Here is a 22592-nt window from a genome sequence, read left to right on the forward strand (position 1 = left end):
TGGATAGCACCTTGTATTTCGCGTTTTGTCGCATTTTCCAAATAAAGTTTGCATTTTGCAGCTCTTGTGGAAAAGATGTTCCTGATATTTTTATAGTTGTTCCTCCTATTCATAGATCACTACAAAAATAAACAATTAATTACCTAAAAACAAAATACACTGAATATTCCACTTGACATTGTAAATTAAACCTATAGAAAATTATATATTTTTAAACCTGAAGGAAATCAGTAACTATACTTACTGTGAGTTGGAAAGTTTTGCTGTCTTCTCAAACACATAGGGACAAGTCACATTTAATTAAACATAAGCATGTTAGATATTTCCACATTGTTGCACGTTCGTCACTTATCACCAGTCCGTACTTAAAAAAAACTCCCAATTGACATTGCTTGTAGGAAGCCATACATATGTAAGTGCATTTACAACAAACTTCAAACAATCATCACTTCGGAACTTTTGTCCATTCAAAATATTCACTACACTGCACTTTCAAGACAAATCACTTGTCAAGAGTTTATAAACCACTTTGTAAAACTCCAAATACGGTACTTCATAGTCACATGCTTGCATATTTTTTAAATGAAGGCAAAGCTTTAAGAAACATCCTTAACGCAACAACGTCTGGTTCACTACCACATTCCATTACAGAAGGATCAAATAGCTTTCCCAAAGCATCGTATACTTCTGTAGTTTGGGAGTCTTTTCTTTTGGAAAAGCTTCAAGAATGATCTTTCTGCACATTTTCTTAAAGTCACATTCAACACTAGCCCTCTTTTCACATCGTGACAAACGTAAGTGTACTTTAGTTTTTTCACCAAAGAGGCAATGCAACATGTTCTCTATAGCTGTGTCCGAATCTCCCAAAATGCACCGTTCATGCCACGTTCTACTGTTCGGTTAGCGAAAAGCTGGCGTTTCCAAATTAATGAAAACGGACTTATAAAATTTCGCGCAAAATTGTCAATTTCGCGTTTTACCGCGCAACGGAAACCAATAAAAATACATATAGAATGCCATAAAACGTCAAGAAACTGAAAATTACCTAATTCTGACACATTTCGTTTTATCGCGCATTGTGAAAAACTCATGCCTCTAGTCATACATATTACACTATTACGTGCGTATGAATGACTCGTCAAAGGTACAAAGATATAAAATACATAGTAATGACAAATATATACCAATTGAATTAAACTACTATGATACATCTACGATACAAAAGCAGGACGGAAAAATATACATCTCCTAGACTATCAATAGACAAATTCATTCACATATCTAAAAATTCATTTACAGAATAAAAGCAGTGCTGGAACAGGTTATATTGTATTAACCTCGTGAATTCTCCTTTTTGTTCTGCCCTTCGAGTATATTGAGGAAGTTTATTATATAACATGGTACCCATAAATGTTGGATTCCTTTCGTATAACTTTGTGCAGTGCTGTTTGCTGGGGATTTTATCCTTACTCCTGGTATCATATTTGTGTGTTGATGGTGTGTTAATAAAGTCAATGTTGTTTTTAACAAAGAACCATGCGAGTAAAGAACAATTCTCTTTGTGTAAAGTGTACCTCTATATTCTTCTGAATTACTAAATTCTTTTAGTGGTATCCCTTCGTGGCCAAGCAGCTAGCACGAATGCTTTCTGTATGCATTGCTCTGGATTCAATCCTCTGTATGGGTGCTTGTTTCGGATAAAATCTCGAGCAATCGTTCAAGATCCCACTGTAAAAAGCAAACATCGTCTCTATACCCTGGATGCTCATCAGAAAATTTAAACTCAAAGAAAAGAAAAATCTTTAGCAAACCTCTCTCTAAAATATTTATTTATTATAGCTTCACCATGGCTTTGTGCTTAGTATACTTGTCTCAGATCTCTGTTCGATTGCCAAATGAAACTCACGTGCTTTGGATCTCAAATGAAACTGTATGTGCAAGTTTCTGATGCTGGAAGAAGACATTTAGCTCCAAATCAACTAAACAAATGTATTGTACTGTTACATTCATCATATTACTTTTCTACAGGAAGAACAATATCAAAACACAAAAGCAGTTGTAAATTCTGCTTTATTTAGAGCTGTCACATGAAATGTCAATTTTCTATGTAAATAAAAATTAATAAAACGACTTTGCATTTTAACTCTTCGTTGACCGCTGCATCGATTTTGACGATTTTTGGTACATGAGTGGATCCTCGTCTAACTTAAGCTTTTAGCATACTTCATTCAAGGCATGAAAGGGTAAGAAGGAGTGAAATGTATAAATAAACGATATTAGGATCCAAATCACAGTTTTTAATGTTACTGAATGGATAGTGACATTCACGATGCTATTTAAGTCCAAATTCATTCCACGTCGGCATGAGGGATGAGGAATAGAGGTCGAAAGTAGATGACATGTAAGAATATTGGAAAACAACCAGTACTGGAGTCCAATCCATAGTTTTCGGAGTCACTGAGTTGAATACTGACACATCCGATGTCGTTGAAGTCCAAATTAATCCTCTGGAACGGAGATGGATGGGAAGGTTAAGATATGTGAAAATTATCAAAAACTATCAATTTTAGTGTTCAATCCGTAGTTTCGGGGTGATTGAGATGAATAGTGATAATGCTGATGTTTAATTCGAAAATTCATCCATGAAGCGTATTCTAAGGGGAAAGAGAAAGGGGTTCATGTACTTTTCATAATTCCATTCTCCCCACAAAAGGGAAAACACCTAGTTATTTATAAATTTATTCCGACCTATTATTTGTTTTATTATGCTGCAATTTGTGATATTTTGAAACGGTTTTTTAAATTTTAAAATGATGCTCTTTTAATACAATCAAAATTAAATCTTAGGGGTAAATAAATAAGAAATAAACATAAATGATATTGTCAATTGTTACTTATTTTACAATTTGACTCACTTGAAGATATCAATGAAAATTGTTATTGTTATTTAGATTAAGTTTTCTCACCATTTATAAGGAAAGGAAGCAGAAAACGACTCAGCACAATCAATATCATAATCAAGGCTCTTTATAAGCCCATGTAACATTTTTTTTTAATTTACAAGACAACCACACAACTGACACAAAATTTTCTTACACTGAAATAAAGAAACATTCAGTTCTTTAATCTGTTTATTTATAGGTACACCCTTTTTGACCTTATAGGCTAAAGGAGATCAAAGAGTGAAAAAATGAATGTAAAGCAATTAGTGGAATGATTATGCTGGAGGAAACACCTGCTAAGATCCACGGACAGGTCTTATCCATTACAAACTCATATGACCTGGGATCTAACCACAAATACCTCTCAGCTGAGGTGAGCGTTCTACTAATGTATTACCGCCACGAAAACATCTTACTCTTGCTTCCAGTGTTTTAGTAAGTTTAGTGACAGATATTACAGTTTAATAACTGTTCATGAAGTGATTGATTGAGACAGCTCATCATGTCATCGTTGAAGAGATTTTCAATATTATTACGTTTCAGGCCAGACCTTGTACGTTCTTCCTTGTCAGTCCATAAGATCTGCTCTCCACAAGAAAAGGTATTTTACCAGTTCTTGCTCCAACTTACCCGAAACAATTAGAGGCCTTCCCAAAATTTGTAGAAATTACTTCAAAAGCTTTATTGCCTGTAGATGCAAGCGTATAGTGTGTTCATTTCGGCATTTTTAAATGTTTGGCTGCTTCGGAGGAAACTGGAAAACCTCAAGGAAACCCAACGGAAACGATGTTATTCTATACAAACTCACATGACCTATGATCAAACCGGAAACACCTCGCACCAAAGTGAATATTCTGTCACTGAACCACTTGACCCCACCTCCGAAATTTACCTTAGGCATTATTATCCTGGGCAAAATGATCACGATATGATATGAAGGATGTGAGACAAGAACATGGTAACCCACAATTTTACTATTTGAAGAAATTAGAGGTTTTCTCCTGGACAATTCATTTTAAAAGTTAGAAAGCTGATTTTTCACGTAAGACTATACATCAAGGACTAAAATAATAGTATCAAATCAAGATAGCGAATTTCTAATTTGTATGCTGCTGTATGGGTTATCATGTTTTAACATTTAAGCCATAATTGATACAAACATGATCTTCTGAAGCGTGTGGGTTTACTTTGTGTTGTTTTCTCATGTCAGGAAACAATATTATTGACTCGTTTTACAAAACATGGGTATTACAGAAAGGTACCTAACGATACAAGAAAACTAACAAGTGGGGTTTTAATTCAGCTAATGCAAATATTACAAACTTTGTGAAAAACCTTATTAAAATCGATTCTAAATTAAGAAAATCTAATATAAAAACGAATTGTTTTCACAATATCTAAACAGAAGTTCACAAAAAACTGAATCTTGAAAATCTTTGTTTTACGTCCCATGGTTATGCTGGCGAGGTTAAAGGGGACGGAAATGAATCTTGGAGTATATTCCTTTTACTTCATGACGTGTTGGCCCTCCTCTGTATCATCAAGTTCTCCTATGTTAATTTGATACACACGTAAGAATATTAAGATTGGCGCTATTTTCATTTTTCACCCCAAAGAGCTATTTCTAAACCTAACTTAACCCAACCCTAACCGTAGTCCAGTTCCACTCCACCAGCCTTGAATATATGTCACAATTAGGTTTGTTTTCTACATCAAACGAAAACTATAGTTACTTAGGATTCGAAAAGTGGGATGTGGGCCCTTGTACTTCACCAAAGTAAAGCAGTATTAATGAAAGAAAATCACGTCAGGCGACGTAACAATAATAGTTCTTTCGGTTTTGAAGTACACGGGTCACATGTTCACTTGTTTGCCCAAGTTACAAAATCTTGCTGGACCAGCCACAATCCGGCATGAATTCCCACCAACACAGTGCGTATTCCGGAAGAATGTTTGCGAATACATACTGTGCTAATGGAAGCTTGCTGTTGCAAAAAATTGTTACCCTGGATTTTTATTGGACCAGAAACAGATCCTCGTAATTTTTTTAAAAGACACACAGTGTTGCTGGAAATACATACTGAATTCTTGGTGGTCCAGAAAAAAGATCTGGGTGACGTATATTGAAATTACTAAAGTGCAATACTTTATATACCACAGCAACTACTACAATGCAAAACTTGATATCCCAAATTAACCGCTTTTATTGAAAATACAGCATGATTCACTCAACCCAATTGCACCAGTTGGTAACCTTTATCCTAAAACAATTATGGATTATGCAAAAGCGAATGGAAAGTACCCAGATTAAATTCTGCAAAATCATGAAAACAGATCATGGTAAGCCACGTACAGACCACGACGACCCAGTTGTTATCTTCGCGACAATACTCACTTTCTGAGTCACTCAACAATAAATCATCTTCATTGAATTGGTTGTAAGAAACATCAAATGTGCTAATTCTTTTCTTTCTAGATGGGAAGGTGTTACACGGTTCCTCATTGTCCGCCATCTTAGCTGTGAGTTACCATCTTATACATTCCAAAAAGTTACAAAGAGGTTTACCATGGTAATATTACTGCGATCTATAGAGCACAATTTGGTCTTGGACAAGATAAAACGAAGCAGTATGCTTTGCTCTCTATCGAATGTTGCATAACTCAGAAATTGAAAATTTGTACGTTATCATGTTCTTGTCTCACACGCTTCATATAAAACTCACTGAAAGTGAATCTAGAATCAATATCACTAGCCTGCGAATTTTAACTTTTGGATCATTGCATGAGGTATAGTATACCCACGTTTCATATTTCGGGTGTACCGAATTCAGAACAAAAATCGGTTTAGTTATTGCACATCAGGTTTTCTTGCAAATTGCATATTAACATTGCCAACATCAATGTATCTAATGGTTTATTGTTATTCATAACACTGCTACAAATACTGATACACTTACTAATATAAATAATATTAATATCTATTATTTGTATTTCAGTGCTGTATGCGACAGTAAGTTAACTCGTAATCACGATATTAGAAACACATGGTAAGAAAACGGGGAGAAAAAGAAGCAATGTTTATGGATAAGCATTCACTATAAAACAGTAAGTCTCTTAAAGCAAGCAAACGTAAACTCCATAGTGTTTTTGAATTTGTGCTCTCATCTGCGCTATTTTAAATGAGGAAATAACGCACCCATAGGTCATGACATACAGCACAAATATCCACACTAGTAGGTTTTACGCCTTTTCCGTGAGAAACTAAATCTTGTCGCTGCACGCTTGTGACTAGTGGCAGAATCTTCTCTCTACAAGAACCATCAGTAGTCTGCAAGCATGTTGCAATTCCACTTTCCTTGATAACGACGTTCGAGTTCCTTGAGGTCCTGATGTAATTTCTCTCCTTGTTCCTCAGTCACGACTCCAAGATTGTTTGGAAAATAGTCCAAATGGGAAAACAGCATATGCACTTTCAAACTCATGTTACAACCCAATTCTTTAAAACACAGTAGCATTCTTTACAACTTGTCTTTATAGTTTGGATCCTTTCTGTTGCCAAGAAAGTTTTTCGCTTCATCTCGGAAAGCTTGCCATGCTGAACGCTCTTTCTGTTCATGACATTTTCAAAATTTGGTCACCAAAAAGTTTCCTAATATCTGGACCATTGAAGATGCCCTCGTTAATTTTTGCATTACTGATGCCAGGAAATTTTTGACACAGATATTTGAAGCACTCACCTTCAGTATCTAGAGCTTTTACAAATGCTTCGTTAAGTCAATCTTAATGTGAAGGGGAGGTAAAAGTATATCATGTGCATTAACAAGACTTGCGCGTTGTAAGTTTTTCGAACCAACATTCCACTGCCTATCTGTCCATTCCTTTTGAGTCCAGTGAACTGCCCCTGCCTGACTGTCCCACTCACACAGAAAACATGGGAATTTGGTATAGCCTGACTTTTGACCCAACAGAAGGCCGATGACCTTAAAATCCCCACATATTTGCCATTGATGTTCGTGGTACTTTATCTTGCTCAATATCAAATCAAGGTTTTCGTAGCTTTCCCTCATGACAACAGAATAAGCAAATGGAATGGATGCTAGTTTATTTCCGTTGTGTAGGAGTATACACTTCAAACTCCGCTTGGAAGCATCGATGAAAAGTCTCCATTGGGATCGATCACAGTCAGACGATCTAATTTTAGTATTAACTCCGGAATGTTGTTGAAAAATACTATATTATCTTCTGCAGAAAAGAAAGCAGCAAATTCTTGTTCACGATGCCTGTGCCAATAGTACGAAGTCTCAGGCATCAACAGGTTTCTCTCCATTAGTCGTGATCCCAGTAGTTCGACAGATTCCTTTGTGAGACTAAGGTTACGAACTAAATCATTTAAACCACTCTGTTCGAAAAGTATAGGCTCTGTTGATTCTTATGGGTCAAAGTCCGAATCGTCATTGTTGTCACTAGGAGATTCGGAAGAGGCTTCGATTAATTGGTTTGGTGGCTGTGGGACAGGTATGTCAGGACCATTGGTTGATTGATTGATTTTGAGTTTTACGTCCCGTTCAGCAGCGAGGCTATATGAGACGTGCACCTACTGATTAACGTGGAATCCGAACCACATGAGCTCCCGCCGGTCAGGACCATTGGATACTAGTAGACTGACGGAGGGAATTGTAGTTGGATAAGCAAACCGTTGTAGCCGTGTTCCTACTGTTGAAACCTTCCACATTCACAGAACAAAGTACAATTTGGTGCTGTGGTCAGTAGGCTCACGCCACACAGTGGGGATTCCAAACGGCAATGCTCGTCTCTCACCTTTCATCTATTGCCGCAGTTGTTCGATGCACGTTCGACAAACCTTATGTGGTGCTCAAGACTTGTCCTGATCTCCCAGTGCTATACCAAAATACGCAAGATAAGTCTTTCGCACAAAGGAAGTTATATTGCGTCGTTGTTTCATGGGCACAAATGTCCCACATACATAACAGAATATATCTGGATTATTCTTACAATCACGACGCTGCATTTCGAAAAGTCTGCGAACAAGCACTTCACTTTCATCACTAAATACTAAGCACACACCACGATATTAGGGACTTCAAAGCACTGAGCACAATTAGGTAGTTTACAACGAAACTATGAATCATTCGTAGGAAAAGCAATATACTAAACAAAACAATGCCGCTAGGTGTTACTATCGTACTGTACCGCTAGGCGGACACGATAAGCTGTTGTTTAGCTACTGCTACAACATTTCACGCCATGAGAGTAATAGCATTTCAGCCAATCAGGATGTTTAGTCTTCCTGGCTTGAGACGCATATGAATGAATAGGTAAAATGATTATCTCGATTTTGTCACAAAATGTGATGTAATGAGACAAAACTAACTTCACTTTTAGGCTTAGGTGGCAATCACCAAATCACAGAAATATATTGCACTTATGCAATAAAATCATCGCAGGCTAGTGTATTTAGTCGAAATACTATAATTTATTCTATAACTTTTTCTATCAATTCATCTTTTTGGATCTCAGTTTATCTGTATTCTTACAGCTATAGCGTTTCTTAATCAAATATTAAACATTTAATTGTACTTACTCTTTTTTTTAAACACCATATTTAGCTTTTACTTAAATATATTTAATTTTCCTTTTCAGGTTAACACATGGTCACCCATACGTCCTTATAAAATTGATTATTACAGTATTAGAACGTTGAAGAGGACGTCACCATGAAACATGCTGAACTGTTGATCATGTGGTTAGTGTGCCTTGTTCGGATATTGCCTATCCATGCATCTAAAGACACAAGCTATAGACTGCCCACCGATATTATCCCTGTGCACTATGACCTTCGAATTCTTACTTATTTTGAAGAAAGAAACTTCATGTTTGATGGTGATGTGCGTATCTTGGTGAAATGTATAAAACCCACGACAGCAATTCGACTTCATTCAAAGGATCTCACTATTGATACAGATTCTGTGTTAGTGCTAGATAGTAACGAAAATTCATTGTCAATCTTGAATCATGACTTCGATAAGAAAAACGAATTTTATACAATTACTTTGAAGGAGGCATTGAAGGCGGGTCATGAGTATGTTGTAGATATACCATATAATGGCACACTTACTGATTTATTGTCTGGATATTACAGAAGCAGCTACGTTGACCAGAAAACTAAGGAGAAGAGGTGAGAATTAACTTCTTATATTATTGACGAATTTCTTTTTCTTTCTGCTATCAGTAATACTATTCATTCTAGCAACTGGACACATTTAATTTTCATTATATCTTCATATCTTGATTTATATCTTGACTTTAACTTGAGTGAGAGTATTTTCAATACTTTAGAAAGTACGGTGCAGTTTTTCAAAGGTACAGTTTGCTACAACTCAATTTTGATGCTGTTTGCCACAGCACTTACATCGTAGATTTTGACGCGTTCAGTGCTCTCTCTCTCTCTCTCACACACACACACACACACTTATATATATATATATATATATATATATATATATATATATATATATATATATATATATATATATATATAAAGATTTGCTCATTTTGGCTGTATTTCATCTTTACGATCTCTATATAAAACTCCTTCAGAGCGTTTTACTTTGCGATAGTCGTGATGGCACTAATAATTATTTCTTGAATTTTTGGTTGCGTCGCGTGGCGATTCGCAAATTTTGCGGAACCTGCTAAGGGATTTGACACAAGAAAGCATACCAGATGCCTAAAGGCGTTGCTATAAGATTGGACAGGTCAATTAAGCATTGTTATTGATCATATTGCTAAAATTATTTTAATAATAGTAATATAATAATAATTTTTCGGCATTCTACGGCTTCGAAATTAGTTACACTTGGGTTGTGTACTCACACAACAAAAATTCATACGCCTCTGCTTTACCTACATACTATAGGTATTATTCTTCATTTGAGCGAAAAACACACGTTCGCTAATGTATAATAACATATAATAATGACTGTATATTAAATCGTCCGAAAATATTGTTAATAAAAATATCAGGAGGTAAAGGAACTCTATAGGGTCAATCCATTCTAAGTGATCGGGAAAAAAGGAAAATTGCCGCTAGACCTTTTCAAAAAATCTAATTTGTTAAGAAATATTGAGTCGATATAAGAGTACTTCAAAACCACAATTAGTTATTTTTACAACATTGCATGGCGACGCAGCGGCTGCCGCCATTTTGCGTTTTCTCGATTTTAGACGTTGTTTTGAATATCTCAGCATGTATTTGTCCTACCAAAATGAAAATTGCTGGACGTCTTCAACTTGTGCAGAGCTAAAACTTTGTCCTCTTAACATTTTTGCTTAAACCACTTGAAGAGTTTGAAATCAGGGCCTACAGTAGCAACATTTTTGGACATTGAAGACATGTTTGTAAAGGGGAAGCAGCTGACGTAGAGGTCTGAATTTGTGTGTGCATGTCTACCGCGGTCATAAGTTTATAAAGAAAACTTTGCAGACCTGTAGCTGCTCCCAAAGGCCTGAAAAAATTCGTAAAGTTGCGGAACTATGCCAATTTGGAATATTTCACTGTCCAATATCTCCAATGGGTCTGGATTTTAAAAAAAATCTGAAACTCACTCACTGTAAACACTGGGGAATGCAGACCAAACTAAAGGACAACAGTCTCCTGCTTGAGTTGACAGTTGAAACAAGAATAAGCAAGGAATGAATACATTGATATAGCAAGCAGCAAGCGTAATGGGTACTTACAGACTTTTTGTCAAGTGTGCATTTTGAATTTTCTCACCTTCTGCTAATAGTGGCATTCTTCACCAGTGCTCCTGAGGGTGTGATAAGATAATGAGTCACAACTAGAGGAAAGAAACGAGCTTGAGAGCCTTGACTGGACTAATCATTCATCCTACTTTATTTTACTTCATAATAACGAATTTTCAGTTGAATTTGTGAACAAAACATCTCCTAAAGAATGACGTCATTCGTTAATACTTTGATCCCGTTCTGCTCAAAAACACAAAACGCGCTTTGTTATGTGTTATGATACACTAAAGGAGTAACTATTCCCAAAATTTTAGATTTTTAAAATCCAGGTCCATTGGAGATATTGGACTGTGAAATATGCCTAATTGGCATAGTTCCCCAACTTTACGAATTTTTTCAGGCCTTTGGGAGCAATTACAGGTCTGCAAAGTTTTCTGTATAAACTTATGATCCGGTGGACAAGCACACACAAACTCAGACCTCTACGTCAGTTCTTTCCTCTTCTCAAACATGTATTCAATGTCCGAGAATGTTGCTACTGTACGCTCTGATTTCAATCCCTTCAAGTGGTTTTAGGCAAAAATGTTAAGAGGACAAAGTTTTAGCTCTGCACAAGTTGAAGACGTCTAGCAATTTTTATTTCGGTAGAATAAATACATGCTGAGATATTCAAAACAACGTAAATACCTAAAATCGAGAAAACGCAAAATGGCGGCAACCGCTGCGTAGCTACGAGATGTTGTAAAAATACAATGATCATGGTTTTGAAGTTCCCTTATATAGGATAAACATTTCTGGGAAAAATTGATTTTTTGGAGATGGTCGAGCGCACATGCTTGATCACTTAAAATGGATTGACTCTATAGAAAATTATTACTTGTCTCCTGATATACAACTTACAATGTTTGCTTCTATCGAAACATTTTTCGCAACGAATTTTAAACATTGATAATAAAAAGTTAAACCAATGTTTCTCCAGTAAGTATCCAAGCAGAATTCCATGACTATTTCGTTTATTATCTGGCACCAGTAAACGCTCGATACTATCTGGCAACGCCGATTCATGCAGCGTTTAGCGTAGCACTAAGAAGACCTAGTGGTCCACCTTAAAAGATTTATGTCCAGATGTAGATAACTCTTAAAATGTAAATACTACTACTACTATTACTGCTACTACTACTACTACTACTACTACTACTACTACTACTACTACTACTACTACTACTAATAATAATAATAATAATAATAATAATAATTTTTCCATGCACTTAAGCGTATCGTAGAACTTTACAAGAACGTCCGTTCTACTCTATGATGAACTGAACGAGAACATTTCAGAATAATAACGATAAATCTTCGAAATATTGGTATGAAGAAGAATGAAAAATTGGGTGGAGCGGAACGTCAATAAAAGAATGAGGAGTGAATTGCAGTGCTGGATGTAGTCGAAAAGAGGAAAAGAAACTGACTTTGGACATTGTCTGATGATATATCGTATTATTATGGAAATTATAGAATTAGCTTAGGTTAAAATGGAATGATTGATACCTATGGAGGTGTAATATATGAAATCTTCTAAATTCACAAGTGACATACCAGTGATAACAATATACTGTTATGCAGTTCACAAGGCTTCATACACGCCAAGTTATTTGAGGTTCCTCATTCTCCGGGCTTCATCTCTGGATGCATCTAAATGAAAAAAGTAACAGGTTGCTTTGAAACTTTCTCTGTGACTATTGGTTTTCTCCGTTGTTAATACCTTAGAAGGTTAAATGAAAAATTTAGTTTAGGCAATTCGAATGATGATTTTAGGATATACAGAAGAGAACCCATCCATAAGAAAGGGATCCTCACATAATAATACGAATAGCTATTTTAAGAAAGTTAAAACAACGAGCGAAATGTTTCTGAATGCACCAATTTGTGGCTATATATATTTTGGAGTAATGAGCCAAAAATACTAAGTTCATGCACTTACCTAATATTTTATTAGTGCTGAAACATGAAGAAAATGAATTGTTTAATAATTTAGTTAAATCATAGTATTGTATCGTGTATTTTTTTAAAAAAGTTTGTATTCTTATTTGTATGTTCTGATTTAGTTTGTGGCGAGAAACGTTGGAGATCATTACAGTTTACATTCTCGAAGACTATGTTCTCGCCGTTGCTTCAAGTTCGATCATTATTTTTTCCACATAAATTTTGCAAATAGTTGGCTTAAGAAAACCATGGAAATCAACAACCATTTCTTCTCGTAAATTATATTTGTTTAACTGTTCAGTAAGTTATACTAATTACTTTTGTTTTCCTTTCAGATGGCTAGCTGTGACACATTTTGAACCCACAGACGCCAGAAGAGCATTCCCTTGTTTCGATGAGCCAGCAATGAAAGCGAGATATAAGATTACCATGGGAAGAAAGGAAGGATACGTCTCCCTCAGCAATATGCCATTGGAAAAAACTGAGCCAATGTAAGTCCTACCACTGCATATTATTCGAATTTAAAATTGTAAGTTCTAAGAATAACAATTCGATATTCTAAGAAGCTATTGATATTTGATTCGATATTTATTCGATATCTATTCGATATTTGTGTATAAACACACTGAATCTATAAGGAATTAGGTTAGAAATTGTTCCTGGGGATTACTGGCATCTATGCCCTATAAGAGCCCATACGTGTGTGGTATGATACCACTTGGCTATCTTACTACCCGGGAAATTGGGGAAGGAAAGCAGCCTGAGACGATATGTTAGGTACCATCCCGGGATTTTTGCCTGCCGTGAATGAGGAAAACACAGGAAACATCTCAGTCTGGATGGCTTGCATGGAAAACTTTTAAACTTTTTCGACCAAGTGTCCCCATCGAGTATAGAACCCAGGACATTTAAATATATATGCATATTGCCCTTAGAAAGAAGAATATAATTATACTTTGAAAATTTATATCATACTTCCATTTCATTTACAAATGGCACGATCAGTGCACAAGGGAATTAAATTAACTTTTTGGGTCATTTTGGACGTATTTTATCTTTAAAACCCCCTTCTGAAGGTCCTTTCAGAACTTAAAAGATTCATATTCTTATAGTGTGAATAATTGTGGGTTTATAATAATATAAAATCAGTGGTAACGTTTCCATGTACTACTATGAGCAAAATAAATGACGCGTCTCTTTATTTTGAAGTTTTTTGAAAATATCTCCGTTTTCTTTATATGTTCGAAATTTCGGAAGGTTTCCCCAGCAGGACAGGTTAATAACAAACTCGTTTTTAATATTTGTGTTAGATATTAGCTTAAAATAAAGAAATTAGAAGCAAAAAAACATTAAATCGACAGAAATCTCGAGAATTACCAACTCTGCTAAAGTGGGAAATTTTCAAGAACGCGAGGGAATTCTGCAGTTCAACACGAAGCAGCGACATCTATGTCATTGAGAGAAGCGTGAATTAGATCTACAAACGAAAATTTTAACGAAATATTTCTAGTATGTCTTATTATATGCATTATCAGCGAACTCCAAATATATGAATCTATGCTAAGTATTAACGTATAGATAGTGCAAATAGTGGAAATTACCTATGGAAAAAGACGAACTGTTAGCCCAATCGTAATGAAAATCGTCTTTACTGTAGAACAGGTTCAGCTTACGTAACAAAGCAAATAGCTCAGTTAGATAAAGCAACGAGTTTGTATACCGAAGGTAGACGGTTCGAATCCCGTGGAAGTACTGTTGTCATTTTTATCACTAAGGTTATTTTATTTATTTTTTATTTGGGAAAGAATCAAAATGTAACATATGTGTAAAACTCATGACGATACCAAAAAAAAAAAAGTTTGGATATTTTGATAACAGATTTCCCTATTAAATGTTTAATTTTCTCTATAAATATTTGTCTTAAATTGAAATTGTTTTGAATTTACTACATAAGGAAACTTGCCCGAAGGAGGAGAACTCAAGTAATTGATATTCTATGTAAAAGCAACCTATTGTAGAATGATGATGTTTCTTACCTTCAGCACATAATCTTAACGTTAGAGAGTCAGAGAGAGAAAAATCGTGTTTTTCCTCCCCTATGACCACTCATCTTAAAGCTCTATCTATAATGATTCGTGTCACATAATTTCGGCTCTCCAAAGACATTCATATTTATTATTATTATTATTATTATTATTATTATTATTATTATTATTATTATTATTATTATTATTATTATTATTATTCCTGAATATGAGCCAGAGCCCACTCTGAAAAATTGCATCTGGCGTTCTGAGTGAAAGTTCTATGGGATTATTAGAAAAATATATTCCCGTTTCCACGCTGATGGTAGAATTTCTTAAACAGTTATTGAATTACGTTCGAAAGGTAGGAGTAAATAGCGCCCCCGCAACAATGTGGCGTGGGGACCGCACAAGCTGCAAGGCCAAAAAATATACAGAAAGTACGCCGGGGCGGAGCAGGCCAAATTTTCACACGGGCAAAGTGACTTTTTGGCGCCCTTCCCCTAGTAGTAGCCTATATTTTACATTTTATCACAGTGTTTTTAATAGTTTAAACCAGGAGCGTCATTTCAGATTTTGCTTTGGGGGGGCAAGACCTCTTGATATAAGTAAAATTTCGCGTTTTTCACTGATTTACTACTATTCTAATGATAAAATCTATATACATCTCAAACTCAGGGGGGGGGCAAATGCCCCTCCCTGCCCTCCCTAAATGACGCCCCTGTTTTAAACCCATTTTCAAAAAGAAATCCATTACCTAGGAAAACTTCACAAAGAATATGGCCCGCTATAAACAATACCAACTCCACCCCCTCTGGTCTAGTGGCTAGCACGCCTGCCCTCTGTGGTACCGGGTCCAATTCCCGGTGGATTACTGTTGAACGATAAAAGTGGTTCGGATTCCACTATAATTAGTATCCACATCTCCCTTGCCCATTAAGGCATAACCGTGGAACGCTAAACTCAAGCAAATAAACAAACAATACTTAATTCCCGGCACTCTTTATTCTACATGCCATCTCTCAATTTTTCGATACAGCCCCCTTAGTACTATGAAACTCTCTTCTTCCATAGTGAAATGTAAAAAGATCATATAATTGCCACTACTTTACAAGAATATAAACCAAAAACGTCAGTAGAAAGCACATTGTAAAATTTACTTTTTGAGGCTCGTTTTGGTGCCCCTCTTTCTCTGGCACCCCGGGCAGTCGCCCGGCCCTTAGTCCGCCCTTGAAAGTACGGACGCATAACTAAGGACTGCGGAGGAGAGGTTAACCTTCATGTTATGCCACTGGTTTGACGTGTTTGAAATGTTCAGTAAGTGATCGGTTAGTGAAATAATTTCGACGGTTACTGATGTTTAAAGTTTAGCTAAGACAAAGCTACCTAATCAAATACATTTGATATCGCGATGTCACAATTTGATTTTTCCTCACATAAAAAAGATAAAAACAATAGTAATAAAAACCCTCACTCGTACTGGGCTCCTAACTAACTAACAACCTAATTCGTACAGACTAGTTGCTCTGACCAACTGAGTTTCGATTTCTTACGTGAGAGAAGTCTGTTATATTAAGAGGCATGCTTTTCATTATCAAAACTGTTCGAAGTAATACGAACATGGCTTAAGAACAGAGACGGAACTGAATTACCACTCGATTGACCTTGAGGGCAAATCACCAAAGCGTAGCTATAAACGTAAGTTCCAGCATGCATTTCTCTGGAGTTGTGTTCAGTATTCCTATCTGCCAGTCATGCTTGTTCGTAGGAGTAATATGTTACAAACCTAACCTTTCGATAGAGCACAATGACAGAGAATCAGAGGAAAGAAACTCTTGCCATTGTGAACGTGGGATACCACACTGTGCAATAAAACTGACGCGTCTCCTTGAAGTGATATTTCATCGAAAATAACTCGTTTTCCTTTATATAGTCTATCCGAAGTTTTTGAGGGTTTCAAAATGAGGAAATGTTCTGACAAACAAGAACGCATTTATGGGTGGGTCTAGGGGGTCCGGACCCCCTCTGAAACCCCAACTTTTCTGTAAATTTAGCCTAATTTTGGGGATTATCTTTTAAAATTTTATTATAATTTATCCTAATATTGAAGTCGGACCCCTCCCGAAATAAATTACTGCATACGTGTCTCTGACAATTTTCAATATATTCGTTAAATAATAAAGTAAAATAACTAAATTAGGAGCAAAAAGCTTTAACACGGGCTAACTTTTGTCTACTGCCAATATTGCTAGAAGGGATATTAATAGCAAAAACTGCTAGTCAATGCTAAACCTTGGAACGTCATCCCGAACAACAAGTCTATTATTGAGAACTACATATGAAACATGTTATTAAAACTTATCCAGCTTTTATCTGACATGAAATTATTATATACACCAAAATTCACTCTCCTAAAATGTGTATCTAAACAATGTACGAAGCAATGAAAATTTTTTATCGAAATATTTGGGCAGGAAACTCTAACAGCCAGCCATTTTATTTAAATCGTAATAAACCCTGTAACCGTACGTTAACGTGAGGACAAAGCTTGGTCCATTGGTAAATTGTTTGAAGAATAAAAACTCAATGTTCGTAGGTTCGAATCTATCCAGTCACCACAACATTTTATTCTTATGTGTAACGATGAAATAAGAAAGAAAAAATGTATAACCGTTAAGACAAAACTTCTACCAAGTCTGAAGAGAACAATACTAAAATAGTAACACAATGACGTCAACCAAAAATTATTTCATGCAGCGTTTGGACGAAATTACAGCTGTTAACAATTGCAGAAATAAAAACAGGCTGATAGCTGTAATGTAATCTAGACTTCTGAATGCATTTACTTCCTGAAAACTTCCGTCTCGTCATTGGTATGCCGTTAATCATTGTAAAACCTTTCAATTGGAAGTGAAATGACACAAACTAAAACAGTTTTAAATCAATAAATAATGTCTATGTGTAAAAGTAGGTGTCTTTTATCTGTAGTTCTGAGTTCCTTTTACTTTGAAGTGACAAATGAGAGAAGAAAGTATGGTGTTGAAAAAAAATCAAATTTGAGATTTCAACGAATTTATACGTATTATAGCATCTAACACCGAAAAAGTTATTTTTCGATACATAGTCCAGGAACTTTAGTCAAAAAATGGGTGTTTCTTCGGAAAAATTAGAAGCCAAGGTTTTTCTTCACAAAAACGTTCATTAGGTCATTCTAACTGACATATCGAAAGTCCCCGACTCTCTGATGTACGCTTCCCCTTTTTTCGGGGGGTGGAAGTAGGGAGGAAAACGCAATTTAAAATACAATCAAATTCAGCTTATTTGCATGTTAACCTAAATATTCCGAATAAAAAACAAAATTTACCGGGTACGCTTAGCACATTCGCTCGTAAATGTTTCACAGGAAATCCCAAAGAATATCGGGTCGGGTTTCGGAAATATGACGTCATCAAAATGGCCGACACCAGAATTTGTAGTGTTTTGTGGGAATGGTTATAACTTTCCGCAGAATAGTGGTAAAACCGTCGTTTTTGTTTCAGATTGAAGATAATTAGTTACCAAATGTACGGAATGAAACGTGCTTCTGTATCGTTAATTTCTTTCGAGATACAATAACAAAAAACTATTTTTTGAGTACCTGGTTTTAAGTGTAAATGCAAATAACTCAGTAATCATAAAATATTTCAAACTATATCTTCAAACAATGGTTGTAGGGCATTATAAAGCCTTTTCAAATGTACCTGTACCTGCATTTTTTTTTGTATTTTGAAATGTAAGGAAGGTATGTTGTTTTATTTAATAGACCGACTCTTGTAAACACAATATAAGCCTACTTTTTTAAATTTAAAAAATGGATATAAGATTCAATATCCATTAGAATCCGTAAGTCACACACACCCCAGACACAGATACAAAAATGAGGATTTACAACGCTCGGCAATAGATTCTTATCGTTTGTAGAATGAGCAATGTAAAATTCAGAGTAATAATGAATAAGAGATGTAAACTATTCAACTTACCTGTAATGGTTTACTTATTGAGTTCCTTTGCTGATTGATAAATAATAATTGTAATTATAGCATGTCCACCTGGTTTGGGACATGCTATAATTACAATTATTATTTATCAATCAGCAAAGGAACCCAATAAGTATTCGGCCTCTATTTCTTCGGCGTCCATGAATATTTCACGTTCAGAGATTCCTTCCGTTGGAGTGACATTCAAACAGGATTGTCCGTGACAATTCGCACAAGCAAGAGAGCAGAACAGACCCATCTTTCGACATCCACACAAATTGCCACATCCTTTAGAACATGAACAGAAAATCATTTTTAAAAGGGACGGTGGAGCAGGTGGCTGCGTTGGTCGAATTGGTACTAAAAAATTGTCTTTCATAACCCAACCCCACTCCTCAGGATTTAGTTGGTTTCCGAGCCATGTTTGTACGTGGTAATAAACCCGAAACAAATGTTGTGCTGCAGCTGAAGTCGGTGATATGGCTTTTAAATCGACAGACTTATTTTTCTTCACTGATTTGGTGAAATAATGATAACGGTAATCATTTAGTGAAATGTCATTTGCAGATGCACCGTATAAACTCCCCAAAAAACTGTATGTCATTTTCAGTTATTTCTGGATGGGAAACATTACTTCGATTTAAAATTTCTGCGACATGTTTTAAATCTTGACGTGTTTGTAATAATTTCAAACAAGCTGATTTCCCCTTCTGAAAAACGGAGATGTTCCATCATATCCTGAAAAAGCATGTAGAAATAAAATGTGATTTTTGTATACACCTTTTAAACTCCTTGATGAGTAAATCTTCTGCTCTGTATTTCCTTTTCCTGGCTTCAAGAAAAACAAATCTAAATTCGGCGGAGATCGAGGTGTCATGATTACTAACAAATGAATATCCTCACCAACAATAACTGCAGAATTAGAATTAATTTTTGATATCGTGAGTGCGGTTTCTACAATGAGGACATCGGCATCATTCTCTGCTTGTTTGACATCAATATTGGCAGTCTTGAATTTATCAGTGAGCAAACCAATCAACCTACTTTTGTTGTTTGCATTGGCGAGAAGGTTTTCTTGGCTCGTATTCGCAACCATGTTTCCATCAAATATAATTGTTGTTGATGCTGCTTTCGAGCACCGTCGCTCGAGGTTGCTCTATGCCTTTTACATTTTTCTGAGGATTACCATATCCATCAAATACGATAAAGTGTTTTGACCGAAGTGTTTTTCCACATATGCCACATATTTATCACTAATATCCATGAAAGAATCGTTTTGACGCCAAACCACTCAATGAAGAAGGAACCCTCCATCAACGACGTAGTTTGCGTTTCCGAGATCAGGATAAACATTGGTCGAGTTGAAGATGTTGAATAAGGATTATTTCTTCGTTTTTCTCATTCCAGTTGCATCAAAAAGAGCCATTGGGTAAGGATCCAGTTCGAAATTTAAACATGCTCGAAGGTCATCATCTGATCTTTTGATTACGCTGAATCGTTGAAACAACAGCAGTGGATCGACAAGCACAGTAACATCATGTACCGAAAGGTGACTGTTCACTGTTTGAAGAGAAAGAACCCTATTAGTATGAGAATATTTTATGTCATGAAAATTGTCACCAACTTTTCTTTAAATCATTGTTGCTCCAATGTTCAGTGTATCGTAGCAGTTTATCTTCTCCACATTACCTGTAACCTCTGTTGCTATGAACATGATCACTTTTACATTTGAGAAAGCGTTGTGGGCACTGAACCACTCTGATACTTTCCTAACATCTTCTTGGTCCAGTTTGATAAAAATGCTAAAGTTCCTGGACTATACATGTCTATCTGCTCGTCCGTCCGTTCGCTACACTTTTCTGTGCACTCGAGTAGAGGCCATACCGTTCAACTTATCTGCACCAAATTTTAGTTTAAGATTTTCATAGTATTTCCTATAGTTTTTTTTATTTCCCTCCTACTCCCAAAACAAGGGTAGTTTCCTGTACGATGAAAATAGAAAAAAGATATTTTCTCATAACTAGCTCTAACGATCTTGTTTTCTTTCTTTTTTTATAAATCAATATTTAATTAGCAACCCTATTTTGTGGTATAAGGCATTTATCTGAGAAAAATCTACAAGGGGTAGTTTATACTAAGGGGGTGAGTTTTTTCTCAGTGATTTTCTCAAAATGGACTCAAATGTTTTCGTTCATATTTCATAAATAAAGATTTCATTAATAACTTATCAATATGGCATAACTCGTTTGTCCTAAAAAATGCGAGGGGTAGTTTATTCTTGGTGGAGTGTTGTCTGGGCGATTTTCTCAAAAACGACTCAAAAGAGTTTATTCATATTTCAAAAATAAATATTTCGTTAATAACCGAACAATATGGCAAAACTCGTTTGTCCTGAAAAAATATGAGAGGGGTAGTTTACTCTTGGGGGTGTTTTTCCTCCACGGTTTTCTCAAAAATGAGTCAAGCAATTTTGTTCGTACTCAGAAATAAATATTTCATTAAAAACCTAGTAATATGGAATAACTCGCTTACCCTGAAAGAATCCTCTAGAGATAGTTTATTCGGGGAGTTATTTTTCCTTCACGATTTTCTCAAAAATTACTCGGACAATTGAGTATTGATGATTCATAAATAAGTATTTCATTAATAACCCTATATTTTAGTATAAGTCATTTCTATGAAAAACAATTACAACGGATAGTTTATTTTTGGGGTCAAGGTTATTTCCCCGACAATTTTCTCGAACGACAGGCGATTTTGTTCAAATTTCGCAAATAAATATTTCATTAATAACCAAAAGTATATCTTAACTCATTGTTCGAAACAATTCACAAGAGGTAGGTTACTCTTCACGTGTTCTTTTTGAACGACTTTCCCAAAGTGACTCATTTGATTTTTTTCATATTTCATAAACAATGATTGCATTAATTGGTCTATTATATGTCTAATGAAAATGTGCTCAAAGTGTGAGTTAGTTTTGTAGTGTGGATTTTCTTCAATCGAAGTTTTTTATTCGATAATCTGACATTTGATGTATTTGAATAATACGATAATTTTATTCGTATTATCCAAATACACACTTCAGTAACAACTGCGGCCTAACACAGTTAAGAAATTGAATTGGAAAAGTTTAGTGCGGTGGCCCTGTAATTGAATATTTTTTGAGAAACTCCCTAGCTTTTTGTGGTAAACTTAGGCTTTTCTTTTTCGAGCGACAAAAGAGAGAAGAAAATATAGTGATTATGAAAATAATATCAAATTCAGATTTCAACGGATTTACATGTTTCATGGCGTCTACATACCGAAAATGTGACTTTTTGACACCCGTCCTTCCGGTCCGTCCGTTCGGCACACTTTTATATGCACTCGCCTAGAGGCCATACCGTTCAACTTATCTACACCAAATTTTAAACGTAGGGTTTACTTAGTATTCTTACAGGAGCTTTTCCATTTTTTCCTACCACCTAAAATAAGTGTGGTTTACAAACAACCGAAAATCGAAAAACGCTATTTTCTCAAAAATGGTTTTAACAATTTTGTTTATTTTTCATTAATCAATATTTAATTAACAACCCTATATTGCAGTATCAGATATTTCTCTTAGAAAAATTTACAAGGGGTAGTTTATTCTTGGAGGTTACTTTTTCTCGACGATTTTCTCAGAAAAGACCCTGGCGAATTTTGTACACACTTCATAAATAAATATTTGACCTTACAACATGGTATAAGTCAATTGACCTGAAAAATATATGAGTAGTAGTTTATTCTTGGACTTGAATTTATTCTCAGTGAGTTTCTCAAACACGACCAGTTGGCAACCCTGTATCTCGACAACGAAGCTGAATTCGAAAACTGCAAGA

General features: G+C 35.5%; 1 protein-coding gene across 1 annotated transcript in view; it reads left to right on the forward strand.

Moving 5' to 3' along the window:
- LOC145678598 (aminopeptidase N-like) overlaps positions 1–22592 on the forward strand; it is a 210131-nt gene that overhangs the window by 24291 nt on the left and 163248 nt on the right. The window contains exons 2-3 of the mRNA XM_081748941.1: positions 8604–9138; positions 13028–13183. Coding sequence (XP_081605067.1) covers positions 8678–9138; positions 13028–13183 — 617 coding nt within the window. The 5' untranslated portion in view covers positions 8604–8677. The remainder of the gene's footprint in view (positions 1–8603; positions 9139–13027; positions 13184–22592) is intronic.

Source organism: Thermobia domestica, chromosome 2 (genome assembly GCF_964235325.1).
Source record: "Thermobia domestica chromosome 2, izTheDome1.hap1.1, whole genome shotgun sequence".
NCBI classification, from domain to species: Eukaryota; Metazoa; Arthropoda; class Insecta; order Zygentoma; family Lepismatidae; genus Thermobia; species Thermobia domestica.